This window comes from Helobdella robusta (genome assembly GCF_000326865.2).
Source record: "Helobdella robusta unplaced genomic scaffold HELROscaffold_21, whole genome shotgun sequence".
NCBI classification, from domain to species: Eukaryota; Metazoa; Annelida; class Clitellata; order Rhynchobdellida; family Glossiphoniidae; genus Helobdella; species Helobdella robusta.
Window position 1 is genome coordinate 812,745 of NW_008704124.1, and position 17,736 is coordinate 830,480.

General features: G+C 32.1%; 1 protein-coding gene across 1 annotated transcript; it reads right to left on the reverse strand.

Moving 5' to 3' along the window:
• Nucleotides 1–1,723: 1,723 nt before the first annotated feature.
• Nucleotides 1,724–2,982, reverse strand: HELRODRAFT_171578 (hypothetical protein; the record flags this gene model as incomplete). Its single annotated transcript, XM_009018292.1, has 2 exons — nt 1,724–2,743; nt 2,890–2,982. The coding sequence occupies 2 exons, from the start codon at nt 2,980–2,982 to the stop codon at nt 1,724–1,726; spliced, it is 1,113 nt and encodes a 370-aa protein (XP_009016540.1).
• Nucleotides 2,983–17,736: the final 14,754 nt, after the last annotated feature.

A 17,736-nucleotide genomic window follows, 5' to 3' on the forward strand; every position in this document is an offset into this window, starting at 1 on the left:
AAGAATAAAAAAGTTTATTTACATACAAACACACACACACGCAGGCACACACACAAACACAAATACACACACACACACACACACACACACACACACACATATATATATATATATATATATATATATATATATATATATATATGTATAATTAATACTTACAATAATAATAATTTATATTTTACATATTCAATGAAGAAATGTTTATTTATATACAAGTTCATTAATTTCTTGGCTTTTTTGACAAATACTCTGATGTTATGAAGTGCCACGTGTTAGATTATGTTTGTATGTAATGTAATGTGATGTAATGTAATGCTAATTAACGTAACTGTGTTGTTGTGTTGCGTGGTGTTGTGCTAACATGTTATAGTTGTTGTGATGTGATATTATTATTATTATATTATTATTTTATTTATAATGGGTCGTCTAATATTTGCATGTTCAGTAATATAGTAATTTTAAAAAAATAGATAAAATATAACAACAACAATCACAGCAACCAAATAAATTAACAGCTAATGGCCAAAAGTAACAACGGGGCAAAACACATGCAAAAAAAATTCAAATCGAGATGCAAATGAAAAAAATACAAATTGTCATAGCAAAGAGATAACCACTTAACATCACAACGTAACATAACGTCACCAATGTAACATCACAACCATGAATTATTCAATGGAAGTATTTTCACAAGCACATACCGTCTACCAAACATCGTTAGTCTATTAACACGTATACATTTCACTTATTGTTAATCAGTTAATCATTTAGTTATTCATCCAATCAAACACAACACATTTTCTCGCAGCGCCATACATTCAAACCACAATAGATTTATACCAACAAATATACAGACAAATTCACAGAGATTTCATACTATCATCAACAGATCAAACGAATCTTATTAAGAAGTAGAAACAAACAATTGTGAAACAACCACACAGATTCTTCTACAACCATGTTTTATTACAAGATGATTTCAGTAACGATTAAACACATTTATGTTTATGTTTGTATCTGTGTGTTTTCTTTGTATGTTTGTATATACGCAAATATGCAAAGGTACGCACACATACTTCGTATTTTGTGTATACATTTTGTAATACGGTTCTCTTGATACAAATCAATAGACAGAGGTGGACAATTATTTATAGGTCATAAATGAGGCAACAAACCTAAATGAAAAACTTAACACAAAAAAAATCTTTGATTTTATGAAACCACTATGCAAGAACATCCATATAATATCATGTGTCATGTTGGATGTGTGTGTGTTTGTGTGTTTGTGTGTGTGTGTGTGGTGTGTGTGAGTATGTGTGAATGAGTGTGTGTACACGAGTCAATTCTAAAAGATTAGATAGATGATATTCCAATAATCACGGAGCCCAAGAACCAGCTACAACAAACCATGCATCCTCTGTAAATTTTACCAAATACAAAAGAATATGTGCATGTGTATCTGTGTCTGTATGTTTGGATGCGTTTGTTAGTTTGCGCGTATGTGTGTGTAGGAAAATATTTGTCGATGTATGTTTATGTTTATAAGTTTATATGAATTTGGAGTCGATGTCAGTTTAATGTTGAACACAATTTTACTATCTACATTTTTGTTGATGTTTAGGTCGTTAATATTGGGATAAAGTAGTTGTTGAAATATTGGTCTTTGTTGAGGATGTTGTTTGTGTTGTTATTTGTTGTTGTTGTTATTAATGATGTTGTTATGTTAATGTCGATTGTTGTTGAACTTTTTGTTGTGGCGATCCACGTGACTGTTGCTCGCCTCATGGTAGTTGTTGTTAGGATTTTCGTGAGGTTTGTTGTTGTTGTTGTGTTTGTGGCTGTTGTTGTTGTGGTTTTTGCGGTTCTTGTGATGTTTGTTGTTTTGTTTCTGAGGTTTGCAATCGACATTGTTTTGCTCCATTAAGTTTCTGTCAAGTTGCGTATTCCCATTGTTGCCGTCCTTGTTCGAGTTGCTAAGTTTGTTGTTGTATTTGTTACTACCAATTGCACATTTTTCTTTCATATTTTCACTGTTAACGATTTTACCGTTGTTCACGTTGTCGTTGTTGTTTTCGATGTTGTGTTTGTTTTTGTGGTTGTCCCTTCCATGATTCCGATGCCTGAGCTTGAGATGTTTATTATTCTTCCTCTTAGCGTTCGTATGTTTGTCTGTAAGTGTGTTATCATCATCCGACGAAGATGGTGCACGATGTGACGGTGAGTGAGGTGGTTGCGACGAGAATGACGACGACGATAAGAAGTGACTGCTGTTGAAATAATTCAACGTTCGCTTGTCTTTAATGCTGCCCAGATCTTCGTTGTCATCATCCTCTTCGTCATCATCGTCGTCATGTATCTTAACAAAATGCTGGCATATGATATCATCAAGTCTGACATCATCATCTTCTTTAAAATAATAATTATTGAAATTGTTGTTATTGACATTTTCTTTATGGTGAGTGTTAAATCTATGGTGAGATTTGTATTCTTGATTGTCGTTGGCTGCATTTTCAGTGCTGTCTGTTTGGGTTTTAAATTGGTTGTGGTTATTGTGGTCGTTGTTGTGGCCGTTGTTGTAGCTGTTGTGGCTGTGGTGGTTGTTGCTGCTGTGTGCATAGCTGACGGCCTCGCCCGACCCATAGAATGCAAGTAGCCAGGACTTGTTGTAGAGTGAGACGAAGGACAGCATGTGGTCATCGTCCACGTACTCACCAAACTCGCACCTCCACACTGTAAATCTGGGCTGGGGTTTCAAATTTTGAATGAATTATTTGGTTTCGAATGTTCATTAAGTTATTTTTCTTATTAAATCTTTGAAATAATACAGTATTATGACCCATATTCTGTTTTCATGAAAATATAAAAATTGGAATTGAAATTCAATCTAACTTTTGTTTTGTTATTTGTTATTTTTAATTTTAAAATCTTGGATGAAATAGAAATAACTGACAACCATACAATCAACATTTTCATCAGAAGCATTTTTTCTGGGACGCTTTCGGGATAACGTGAATAACGTGAATAACATTTTTGTCATTGAAATTAAGCCCTTAAACGCATTGTTGCATCATCATCGTTTAACCATTTATCAGTCGTTTGCAAAGTTATAAACAAACACACACCACTACCGTAACAACGACGCAAATAACAACAACACAACAGCGGAACTAACAAAACACACAACAACACAACTACATCGACGACAGCAGACCAACGATCCTTGCGACAGCGAATACAAACACAACACACAGACAATTTTGATTGATTGATTTGAAATTTCCCGAATTAACAGGGTTGAATGAGTGTGGTTTCCAGCGAAGGCACCGCTTGCCATATAAACGATGCATTATAACATACATACATAAATGCATGCATGCATATATACATGTAAAATATACATACACATGTATGCGGGCGTGTAATCATGTAGGACCCTGATACAATGAAATCTGTGTGCATAACTAAAGAGATGTCAGATGTATGGTAAGGTGACCTCTGTTGAACTTTATGTGGGTGGTGGTTCCTTCGTCCGTGGGTAGGTCGGTTGGTTGAATGGCTGTTAATTCGCTAAATGATTTATTGATTAGTTAAGCAGTAGCGTGCTTGAACAAGTACTTAGCTTGTTTGTGCAATTAATTGAACGATTTAAAAATGGATTGATTAATTGGATAGTTGGCTGGTTGGCTGGCTGGCTGGCTGACTGGCTGAAGACTTCTTTTCTCGATGTTTATTAAACTTTTATTTTTGGAAAGTAGAGCTGCTTTATCTGAACGATATATTTTAACAAACTCGAAACTACAATGATTACAAATTTAATTATGAGTTTAACCTTGATTTTTTTGCCTAGTTACCTTCTTTAATTAGTATAAGCACTTATTAATTTGTTTGTTTTGTGTTCTCATTTGTTTGTACAATTTCCTCGTTTCAATAATAGATTATTATTAAACTTTTATACAAATTATAAGTTAACTTATTCCACTCAATTGGACATGACTATCTAGATTCTAACATACTCTAGGCACCAATCACCTGAGTGAACAAAACAACGTAGCAAGAACCAACGTATATGAACATGGATGAACATACAACTCGAACAACCCCCCCCCAAAAAAAAAACAAACATGAATGAACCTACAAGGCAAACGAACATTTAACATGAACAAACATCTAACAAGAACAAACATATAATTTGTTTGCTCTTATGTTTCTCTATTGCTTAGATTTAAGTCTTTGGATTTATTTCGAATGGATTTCAGAATATTCAGAATTCAGAAAGGGATTCAAAAAATATTCAGAAAGGGATTCAGAATATTCAGAATTGAAGAAGCAATTGGCTAGAAACAAGAGCATATCGTATTCATGGACATCAGGCCTTGAATGCATTCACAATGGGAATAACGATATCCAATCAGGTTGTTATCGCGCTTGCTTTTGTTAATGTCAACATTGAAAAAATTTAACAATTTAATGACAGTGCAATGAAGATGTTACTAGGAACGGTGAGGATGGTATGTATAAATATATATAGATAGATATATAGAGAAATATATAGAAAATTATATATAAAAAGAAAGAGAGAGAGAAAGAGAGAGAGAGAGGAGAGAAAGAGAGAGAGAGAAAGAGAGAGTAGAGTACTCGGTACTGCCAACGTTTTAATGTAGGACATGGTGGTCATAAATAGTTGTTATTAATTAATCCTCTATTCATTGTGGATGTTGGTGGCGATGTTGGTGATGATGAGAAAGTGAGTGAGTGAGTGAGTAGTGAGTGAATGAGTGAGCGATTGATTGGGTGAGCGATTGATTGGGTGAGTAAATGAGTGAGTAAGTACTAATGGAGATGATGACAATGACGTGATTTGAATCCTATAGGTACTAGAGTTGGTAGTGGTGATGATGATGTAGAATAATAACTGCTATTATGATAGTGATGTCTGATGATGATGATGATAATGATGATGACGATGATGATAATGACGACGATAAATATGATGAGGCACATGATGATGACAATGATGATGACGATGATGACGACGACGAAGTGAGTGCTATCATGTAAATGATTTCCAAATAATGAATACTTCACAACAACATGTGAACAGCACCGTGAATGTAGCTGTCGTTATTATTATTACTATTGTTATTTATTATTATTGTTGTTGTTGTTGTTACTGATGTTGTCGTTGTTTGGATGTTGTTGTTTTTCTCAGTGCATCAGTTATTGATGTTGTTTTTGTTACCTCCACCGTTGTAACTGTCTAGACGTTAAATTATTCATTATATGATTACATTTTTGGATGTAGTTATAAAATTTGTTGAACAACCAAAGCTGATAATTCAACTTTTCCGGACATAAATAAACGCATGTGTACACATCAATGAATAAACACGTCGAAAAATTATATAAAAAAAGCATAACATTTTGACAATATCTTTTGTGGACATGGATACATGAATGCACCAAAGAATCGTTGACACAAAACATAAAACACAAACGAACTAACAAACAAACATACATACATACAAACAAACAAACAAACTAACTAATAGACAGACAGACAGACAAACAAACAAACAAGCAAACAAAAGAAATAAAATAATGCAGAGGTGTCTCATTGTGACTCCACGTGGTTTTGAAATTTTTGAAAGGATGTGTTACAGTTGAGATACTAGATTAACGGATAAATAATAACATGAAGAGTAACAGTATATAACATCATAACTACTTATAGTGATACTATAATAATCATCAATTTCACCACAAACAACAAACATCACCCTCTTATTCATCATCAACTTCATCACATTCATCATCAACATCATCGCATTTGTCAATCATTGCCAACAACATTAGCAAATGAAGCAGTTACATTTTATAACGAAGCAGAAGTCATCATGTCTTTTGCACTGTTGTTATTTATGTTGTTTAAATCAGACAAAAAAATATTGTAAACAAATGCTATTTCGGATTAATATGATATAATGAGGCGTTTATAAAAAAAGATGGGTGGTTGATGGGTTTTGGGAAATGAAAAAAAGATGATAAATTAATAGCAGTAACAACAACAACCACAACAGCTGATTCCACAACATTCTCAATAACTTCAAAAATAATTACAGCAACAACAATTACATCAACACTTCCAACAACAATATTCCAACGAAAACGACAAAAACCATATAACCATTCTAAATTAAGAAATTAGACTTTTTAAATTGTTATTTCTATGTTTGAAATTAATTTAATATCTCAAAACTTAACATAAAAATTTTATAAACATATTTTTAAGTTTTTATTTTATGAGACAGCGTTTACTGCCGTAAGAAAAATAACCTAAAGGGTAGGCAAAGTACGGCCCGCGGCACCAGAAGCTATTTTATGCGGCCTGCGAGGACTTGTTCGCCAAAAAAAGGTAATCAGTCAGACATTATATACAAAAAAAAGAGTCCCAGATTTTAAGAAAATTCTCCCCGGGCCGAAAAAATTTACTATTTAAGTACATATGCGGCCCTTCAAAGGTAAAATTGTTCTCAATGCGGCCCTCACAGCAAAAAGTTTGCCCACCCCTGAATAAACCGCATCGGATTAGATGCCTCCAAAATGATTTTATTTGAAATAATGTCATTCTGCGCCACTAGCGTAAAATATTCATCAAAAAAATGTTTAAAAAAATTTATGATTCGATTAAACATTAAATAAACAAAAAAAAACTTAAATGAATATATTTGTAATGGCTTAAAGTGAATTTTAATGATGGTTTCTGATTGCTACAGTCAAACATTTTTAAGATGAACTGATGGAAGAGACATTAAATCGTGTGTGGCATTCATACGATGGTACCACATGGGACCATAGCGAGACATGAAGACATTTAATTAAGAACGGATCGAGCCTGGACGACTGTTTTTATTTATTTGTTTATTTGTTTGTTTGTTTGTTTGTTTGTTTATTTGTTTGTTTGTTTGTTTATTTGTTTGTTTGTTTATTTATTTGTTTGTTTGTAACTTGGACAATTTCTCAATTTTTGGGTAAAGTTTGTCTTTCGCTGTTAGCCATGTTCATCAAAACAAATTAAAAATTTATTCTGGTGATGCAAAATGTTTAAGAGAGCAATATGACATCTCTTATGTTGATTGAGCATTGGCTATCTTATTGCGATATGCATTTAGCATTATGATTGAGATAAATCTGCTTGTGAAATAAAACGTTTTGCCTGTTTAAGATACGGTTTCAACAACATCATCAATTTTATTTTGTGTTGTCTTGTCATGGTGGATTGCAAACTGATTTCAAGAAGATCAAATGTTTTATATAAATGGCTCTTTTAACATTATAAAATGTTTTTATTTTCTCTGTTTGAGATATGAAGTTACGCGAACAAAGAATTTTTAAATTGGAAACAACCAAATTGGGCGTATACACAGAAAGGAAAAATGAAACCTCGAGGACGGCAATTGATCAAACTTTCATACGAAGAACAATGAATGAATGTTTCAAGTTACATTATCCATCAATTGTATATAATGAACATTATCAGCACCTTCATCATTATGACCGCAACAATATTTATCAACGACAACAAAGCAATAATCAACTTATTCATCAAACAATTACACAAAACATCAAAAGAATATAGACCACATCAACATAATACACATAACATCAGCTGAATTCACATAACATCAACAGAGTACCGAATCACATCAACAAAAACAGCACTGTTGAATGCAACGGAAATTAAACCTCAACATCAGTCATCGATCAAAAACAACGTTGCCGTTATGTTTCAGCCAACAACAGCAACAAAAGATCAACGACGGCAACAGCCGGCAACGCAACTCAACATCCCAACATGAACGTAACATTTCAAACGCCGACACGACACGCTGCGTTTTTCAAAGTTGAAATGTTTTGACTGCAAAGAAAATTTTTCTAATTTTATTTTTCGGTTTTTCTAATTTCCAAAAAGAAAACAATTGACTGTGATTTTCAGCAGAAACAATATTCTAACTAATTTTTTGTCGAACATACATTGGCTGAATATGATACTCTTAACGATCAGCCGCATCCTGCAACATCCAACTAATCATAACAAAGATGAAAAAGATATTTAGAAAAGATCGCGCAATGAAAGTATACATTCGGACTTGTTTGCATTTTAAAGTGAAGTACCATGTCGAGATTTTCTCGTTAAGCCAAACAAAAACTTGAATCTTTTTAAAGAAACTTTCTTATTTTTTCTAACTGATTTATTATTTTTTATTTCAACATTCATATGCTTTATTCTTTAGTCAACATGAAAAACCATCGAACGGCAGAAGCTTATTAGGTATACATCTCATGATTGATTGGCGTTGATGGCGTTGATGGTGATAGCAATAACAACATCAACAATGACAACAACGTCAACAACAACATCAACAACAATATCAACAAAAACAATAACATCAACAAGAACAACAACACAAACATCAACCGAACAGTGATGATTTGACTGTGACAATGAAGAGTTAAAAAAATAAACAACAGTTATTTAACGTCGTCATAAACAATCCCAATCATCTCGCCGTTGAGCATTATGAGAAAGTTAAAAATCAGGATGGAGATAAGAGATTAATGATTCAAAACTTTTCACTTCTCTTTATGTTTTCTCACAGACGCATCATAATATTTAAGACCTCCCTCTCCAACAAATTGTCATCATCTCTTTGTCATCATCGTCCAACTTTTCACTCTCCTCTCTAACATCATCATCATCCTTGCTTCCATCATTTCATCTTGTTTCTCGGTCATCATTACTGTTATAACAATCGTTACCAGCAATGACTTTTTATCACACCTCCATATTCATCATCGTAGATCTTACAACATCTTCAACCAACTTCATTAACATCATCATCTCACATCTTCAACCAACTTCATTTGTATCATCATCTTCATCATTGCCAATTATTTTAGTTTCATCACTTTAAACTTATTTTAAATCCATATTTTAGTTTAGTTTGCAGTGAAGATGTACAAATGGATGGATGTTTCCATACAAAAAATAAATTACAGGATGTGTACGAATAAAGAAAATTTTGATCAAAAAAACTGGAAAAAAAAACCAGAAATGAAGTTAAAAAATGTTCCATTTATAGCAGTCAAAGCAATCATAAATATTACTAATACAAAAATAAATCTCTACAATAGAACGTGATTAATATTTGCTGTGTTTTGATCAGCAAAGACGTAGTGAAATTAGTATTTAAAAATTCACTATTGTTAGCGTTCAAAGTGTTTGTGCGATTTATTTATTCCTTAAATTAATCAAATTACCATAGCCCGTACTTGAACAGAAAATTAAAAATTTGGTCAAATGTAATTTGTGTGGCAACATCATTCTTTAATCTCAAATGGAAAAAATGTTTCACTGTAAATTAAAATAACTCTACATAAGAAGATTGGCCACGAAACCTTAAACACGAACCACCTTACCCTGCACAAAGATTATGATTTTTAATTTTTATATCAATTTTATTTGCAAATACATGGCCTAATAGCTTCCAAGACAGCGTTAAACTCAAGTTCTATAGTTCAGTTCTTAAGAACAAATTCCCTGAACATACCTAATAGTAATGATGTCAAATAATTTCTGTCGGATGGCATATTTAAAATTTTCAAAGTTATTCACGGTGGCGCAGGTTTTAACGCTACGTGATCTGGTTTGAAAAGAGGATGACGTATGAGGAATGCGTCTGCTTAAATAGTTTCGTTTAAAAATTAATTAATTGTTGAAAGTAAAAAAATCAACACGAGCAGGGTGTTCTCTTTTCTGAAATATCTCAGGCCTTGTTAGTGGAGTCTGACACTCTATTTCTTTTTCAAATTATTTTTCTATTTATCTCTGTTTCTCATCTTTTTCCAGTTTTTTATTTTCCTAATTACAATTTTTCAAACCTGCTAACTTGATTAATTTTTTCAACCACAATTGTCGTATCATATTTTTATTTGTCAGTACGTGACGAGTTGCATGCCTTGCAGACACAGACGTGAACGGAACTCTATGAAATTTTTTGTTTCAGCGGACGGATGCAAATAGATGTGTTTAATAGTTCTGCTGTTTCACCGTTTTCAATCAGCTTACATCATACTCGTACAGTACAATCACGTATGCCTGCATACCGAGTTAATTGCAACACGATATTTCACACCACACGCCGACAAATCCACGCACCACACAAACACAGAGAAGCGCACATCACACACACACCACATACACGCAGGGGAGCACACACACACACCACACACAAGCAGATATACAAACGTCCACAAGCAGTTGGAAAAATATTTCAAAATTAATTTTTTGAAGACAAGTGATTTATTGAAAGTTGTAGAGCGGGGAATGGCGCATGGAAAGCATACATCAAAGGTTTTCGCATCGGCGCTTACTAACAATGACGGAGTGATTTGCTGATCAATGAAACAATTAGATGCTCGAAATATAAATTAGACATGCAAGCGGGTAGTGATTGTTTCAGAGCACGCGTGTTGGGCAGACTGTTGGTCCATGCGTGTGGGGATTGCCTCACTTTCATCTTCAGACCATTGACGCCTTCTTTATTCAACTTGTGTAGCTCTGTGTGCGTGTGTGTATGCGTACATATTGCAATTATGTACCTATGTGTGTATATCTGCGTGCTTTTGTACTTATGTGCTTCTTTTATGTTTAAGTGTCTGATTTTATTTGCACGTACGTGTGTGTATTGATGGATGTCGTAGCTGAAAGAGCTCGCATCTGGCAATCAAATAATCACTTTCTTTAATTTATTTCAAACTTGTTTATGCCACTTTTTAAACATACAACACCAAAATAATAACTAACCCAACATTTTCAAATATATATGCAGCCATCAATTTGATGTAACATGACCACTGACGTGATAGCCTAATAAAAAAAAAACTACTTACTCCCAGCAATGAAAACACTGCTCAACGTAACGTAACGCAAAGCAGCCATCCAAACACACACACGCCAACACATACACACACACACATGCACACACATATAAATATATATATATATAATGTGATCAAAGATTATGGAAAAAAAAACTTGGAAAACATCCTACGAGAGAAAATAAATAATATTAACCAATAACCATACATATCGGCAACTTGACAGCACAACAAAATGTTTGCGCGAAGTTTGTTTATTTGTTTAAGTGGCATTCGAGGCATATTTGCTGGAGAGATGTGTTTGCCGATGCAAACATGACGTGCAAAACTTCAGCTTGACTTATAAAAATAAATTTTGCACAAAAAAATTGTAAACATTCATTTGCAACATTTCAATGATCTGTTTTTACAGTCGTTACTGATTGTTAACGTGGAAAAGTTAGCCATCCATCATGATGCTCGCCAGTCAGAAGAACGTGACGCAAGTTCTAGTAAACAGTTTCCTAGCTAACATCCAAGTGCCTACTTACCATTCATCAACGAACACTTCATCTCCATAATAGATTCCCACTGGGACGATTCCACGATGAAATTTGTGGGACGTTTGTGGGAAAATGTAAAATGTTTTTGCTACTTCTTTTTGAAATTTTTGTATATGGTTTTTTGTTTTAAAAATTGAATTTGTTTAAAAATTTAAAATTTTGCGTAAAAGATGGAACTTCACAAGTTCACGACAAACTGCAATCAATCTTTAAAGATTTTTTAAACTTTAAATAAATGAGTTCGGAAGAAACAAACGCTCAAAGAGTTCAAAAAAATACTTTTTCATTATTCTTATAAAGTTGGAAAATGTAAACATATAGAAACAATTTCAAAAAAATTAGCTTTGAATAGTTTGTATAAAAAGGTTTGTTTTTTAACTTTGATTAATGTAATGTCTATAGAAATAATTATAAATGTGTATACAATAAGAGTAGAATGCATGGCGAATGCATGGAGAAAGTGAACGCTGAAGTCGTTAGCAATGATGAAACAGATCATTCAGGCTGATAAATAAGGAAGGTAAAGCAAAAGTTAAGTTCAACAACCAACTGCTGATGATTAAAACTATCAGAGATTAGTTGCAAACGAAAAGCACATAAAACAAAATAAGAGAAAAAAGGTGAAAGATAAAAAATTAAAGAAAAAGAGGGAGAGAGAGAAAGGTGAGAAAGAAGGGAAACAGAGGAAGTTTAGAAAAAATGTTGAGATAACAATGACAAAATGGTTAGTCCGAAGAAACCAGATGTGCTTTGCCAAAAATTATTATTATACAAAAAACGAAATCACTCATTTTTTGTTGATGTTTGTTGTTGGGTAATAAAAAGTTTAAGATTAAATAATTAAAAATGCTAGTTTATGTTCAACACAAACACATTGATGTACGTGTGTTGTGTATGCAACTGTGTGTGTGTGTGCCTCTTATACATTGTTATTAACGTGTTGAATGTTTTGCTTTCACATAAATATATAAATGTGTGTATTTTAAATAGATTAGTTTCTAAGTAGTGTTACGTAATACCATTTGATGTTTTATTGTGCTTGTTGTTGAGATGTTTATTTGCATAGATCATCCTTGAACTGAACTAAGTAACGGATGGATGACAGCAATCAATCGTTGCACGCTAAGAAATTGTAAGATTTTAAAATGAAATGTTCTAATAGGGATGATGTTAATACATTGAAGAATTAATTTCAAAACTATGGTTTGCTTAGTTAGAAGCACGCGGGTCAGGAAATTAGAAGGAAATAAATTAATCGTTAAAACTTAAATATACTTTCATTCAAAAACTTTTTCAAATTTAATTTTCAAAACATCGATATTATCCTCTTTGAGCATTATTACCAGTAGTTTCGTCCTTGAATCATTTAATAATATTTTATTCCAATAAAACAAATTATTCAAAACGATAAATATACACAGAATTGAGCATGGAAAAATAATAAATAAATGAATGTAAAGACAAGAAAAACACGCGCACACACATGCACGCACGTACACACGCCAACACACACACGCATTCAACGTAGTAGGTAGGTACGTACAAACCAACCACAAACACGTCATTCGCAGACAATAACGATTACTTTACGACGGAACTTAATTGCTCACTTCAGCTAAAGTCATTTTATGGGTAATTATCATCCACATTATCCTTCTAATTCCTGAAATCCTATTTCCTTTCGCATCACAGGTTGCCCTACAACAAAGGATACAATTTGTATATGATACCATACAATTTGTATATGATACCATACAATCTGTATATGATACCATACAGTTTGTATATATTATCATACAAATTGTATATGATACCATACATTTTGTATATATTACTATACAATTTGTATATGATACAATACTGTTTGTATATGATACCATACAATATGTATATATTACAATACAATTTGTATATGATACCAGACAGTTTGTATATGATTCCATACAATTTGTATATGATATCATACAATCTGTATATAATACCACACAATTCGTATATAATGCCATACTATTTGTGTACAGCACCATTCAATTTATATGCATAAATATACAATATCCATATAATACCAAATAAATACATATACAATATTATACAATTATTATATATTAAAATACAATTATAACATCAATATAATATCATACATTCATGTATACATTACTTGTGTTCAAAGTAACTATGCTAGATGTTATTGCTTATGGTACTTAAGTGTAAGAAAATAATATATATAAATATATATATATATATATATATATATAATATTCATAAGATAGTGACATGTGAGGTAATAAGGTATCTTGTTTCGGTAAGAAGATTCGAATGTTTTTGTTCACACAGTGCAAATTATTCGGAAATGAGATGCATGATATTGCTTGTTGAGCTTTGAGCTATTGGAAGTTCTAAATTATAGAACTGCAATTGAAATTTATGTTAATGTGTCACTATTCATTTTATTTGGTTTGATATTTTATTTGAACTACAAACAAGCAGATCATACGCAGATCACACGCACATAAAACTCACACACACGCATACACACAAGCACGCACACACAACACACGCACACACGTACTCAACACACACGCACACACACACGCGTACAAACACGCAAACATTCATCAGTCGTGTAGATGCAAATGTAGCAACGTATGCGAAACTCACAAATCATTCGATAAAAGCAAAAAACCAGAAACCACGTCGAACATAATTTACGTTGTTCCTTGGTCTCCTGCGTGATAACGGGCAGCCATTGTTTCTGATTTTATTTTAATAACTCTCTTTAACGGAGTAGATTTATGGCTTATTGTAACCTAAACAGTCATAAATTTATTGAAAATACTTATCAGATGACGCAAATCTTTAAATTTTTATTAACACAGTAAGAAGGAGATGCCGTTTTAATGAAATCCATAAAAATGCATGCGAAGAAATTCAAAGGCACCAAACTAAGGGTAGCTCAAAGTAAACACTCCATCGAAATCGCAATATTAGAAATTTATAAATTAATAAAACAGAAATAATTAAATCTAAATTATAATTACATTTTCCAAATAATTATTTTCAGTTTAGTTTGGAGCCCTCCAAATAACAACAACATCATCAGCATATTAATGAGCTTTTGATCGCAATAGTGATCACTGATCAGAGTTGCACTTAACATTCAAATTCACATTTACATGCGTTGAACTGAGTATATACAGTATATAAGCTTCAGTTAATTTTGATTGCATCTCATCAGCGTTTCTAAATCATAATGCTCCTGAACAAGTTAATTTATCATCACGCACTCAGTACATCTCAACTCTATCAAACAATAAATAAGAATAATAATACTTAAGTGCCTGGTTGTTTACATTGCCTCTTTTTTAATGTGTTCCTCTTCCTTAAGAACACGATTGTTTCACCAGGAATCAAGTTATAAAGCTATCCAGGGTCACATTTAAATGATCGAAATAAGCTGGTTTTATTTTATGCATAATTAGTTTCATCACATATGTCTTTCTTTTGTTATACATGTTTATGTTTGCTATGTTTAAATACCAACATCGTATCAAAACTCTCCGGAATTAGGTTATCCATTTTAAAAGATTTAAAAATAATCACTGACCGACGCAGAAGTTGTCAGAAGAATGACTAATATCTTCTGCCGTAACATACGCAGCAACTACTTTCTTATTTTATGCAGGCTTGCAACAGAAATCAATTAATGTAAAGTTTTGTAATTATTGAAAATGAAAAAAATTTTCAAAGTATAGTTTTGTGTCAGCATTCCATTAGTTGTTCAAACATCGGGTTGCTCGAATGTAGATATGAATATTACCAAACAATTGTTTGATATCTATATTTCTTCATAATAAAATTAATTCACCAAATCTGTTAAATTTTTTAAAAATAATAAATATTTTTGTTTAAAAACGATCAATTTTTCCAGAGTTAAAACACAAGAACAATTGTTTATTAATAAAATATTATTGTAGCATTTGAAGGAAAAACATTTAAAGCCAGCAAGTGCAGAAATGAACGAGAGATGATCAAATAAACTGATATGAACTCCTTCGTTTTTCCAGGCAAAACAATGCATTTCTTATCGCAAATATTATAACGCAATCATGAACAAAACAAAACATTTAAGACGATCATTAAGGCGATTAATTTGCACCATATACTTTCCTATGACGCTAAGTGATGTGATTACATTGTTTGAAAGAGAAAAAAAATAGAGCAGTTTGATGTTCGTTTTAATGGGATGTTATTTTTATTTTGAAGTTGTAGATTATATCATAGTGGCAAGGTGTTATGTGCAGAGGAAAGATCATGGCATGAAATCATTCATGCATTTGCTAATCATTCACTTAGCATGAGAGCAACGTTATCAGTAGAAAGGTAATTAATTATTGGCAGTGCTTATAATTCGCAGTGCACCTCCCATAATTAAGTTGACGGCAAAATTACGTACTACGTACGTCATTAAAAAATGACGAAATGACTGAATAAATGAATGAACAAAATTGAACGAAGGGTGGATCCAAATAACACATACAATTTGATAAAAAATATAGAAAATGTCATTTAATGAAAAATGAAAACTATTTGCTATGTTTTATATTTTATCGGTTCATTTATTGTCATCAGTTATTTGTAGTCAAATTGTTATTGATGTTGTGAATGTTGATCATTGTAATGTTACAATAACATGTAACTAGGTAGAAATTTGGTTTAGTATTTAACAAAATATTTCTTAGTTATAATTTGTGCAAATATTTTTTTATGTGAAGCAATTGATTTAAATCAATTGTTACAGTTTGTTATAATAATATTTATAATTGGTTATATTATTTTCATTCGTTTGGTTTTAATGGTTTCACGTTTCACAATAAAATTTTTACAAGATATCACCATCAAGTTATCATCAATGCACCATCGTCATCCTATCATCATCATCATCGCATGATCATAACAGCTTCAACATCATCATCATCATCATTACATCACCATCAGCATTACATCATCAATCATCATGATGTTATCAGCACCACCACAACAACAACATCATCATACTATCATCATCATATGATCACACCATCATCATCCTATAGCCACGACATCATCGTCATCGTTACGTCATCATGACGTCACAACCACGTGACTAACCGACGATATGAGATTGCCGTGGGCGTCAAAACAGATGAAGTGTTTTGTGTGGTTACCCATGAGGACGAGGCGTGGAAACATGTAGTGAACCTTGCGTACCTTTATGACACCTGTAGTAGTATTATCATCATCGTTATTATTGTTAACATTGCTATTATTATTTATATTATTTGTAGTACTAGCAGTAATAGTAGTAGCAGTAGCAGTAAAAATAAAAATAGTAGCAGTTGTAGCAATGATAGTATCAAAAGTAGCAGCAGTAGAAGTAGCAGTTGTAGCGGCAGTAGCATCAGTAGAGTAGTATTCTTATAATAATCAATTGCACTTGTTACATTTGTACTTCTTCTTACGTCCAAAAGACGTCCTAGGACAGTAATTAGAAGTATTTAGTAATCAGAAGTAATGTTAAATGATAGCAATATTAAACAGTACATAGTAGTAGTGATAAAAAAGCAGTTTTTTCAACGTTTGCAATAGATATAACAAATATATATATATATGTATGAACCATATTATAAATGATATCAGTAAATAACATTACAATTAATGATAGCGTCATATGATATCATGATACAGACAACAAATCATTACAGTGAATAATAGCTAGCACCTATGATATCATGATACGTGATACAAATACAGACAGCAAAACATGATTGAGTGAAAACAACCAATTCTTCATAAAAAATAACAATGTTTTTAAATGCGAACGAATTAAATGATAGAATATATAATAATTAGTCCTGCAATGAGTAACTTGTTATCTTGAATCTGTTTATATTAAAAAAAATAATCCTCCGCTATGTTTGATGATGAATATTTAATAACATTGTATCATGTGAGTTATTCGTTTCTGAAACAGTTAAATTAAACTTAGTAACAAGTTGTTTAAAAAAGTGGACGCATTTTATTAAATCAACTCGTTTCATTAAATTAACCAGGATTTTATTATTCAATGAAGTAGAATAAAACAAAGCTAAAACAGTACAATTTATTAGAATTTTTTTAAAAAGGTTAAACCTTTTTTCAAAAACCGTTCCAGATATAGAAAAAAAGGTTTGCAATTCAATGTGAAAATGCAGGTAGAACTCAAATTTGAAATTTTTTT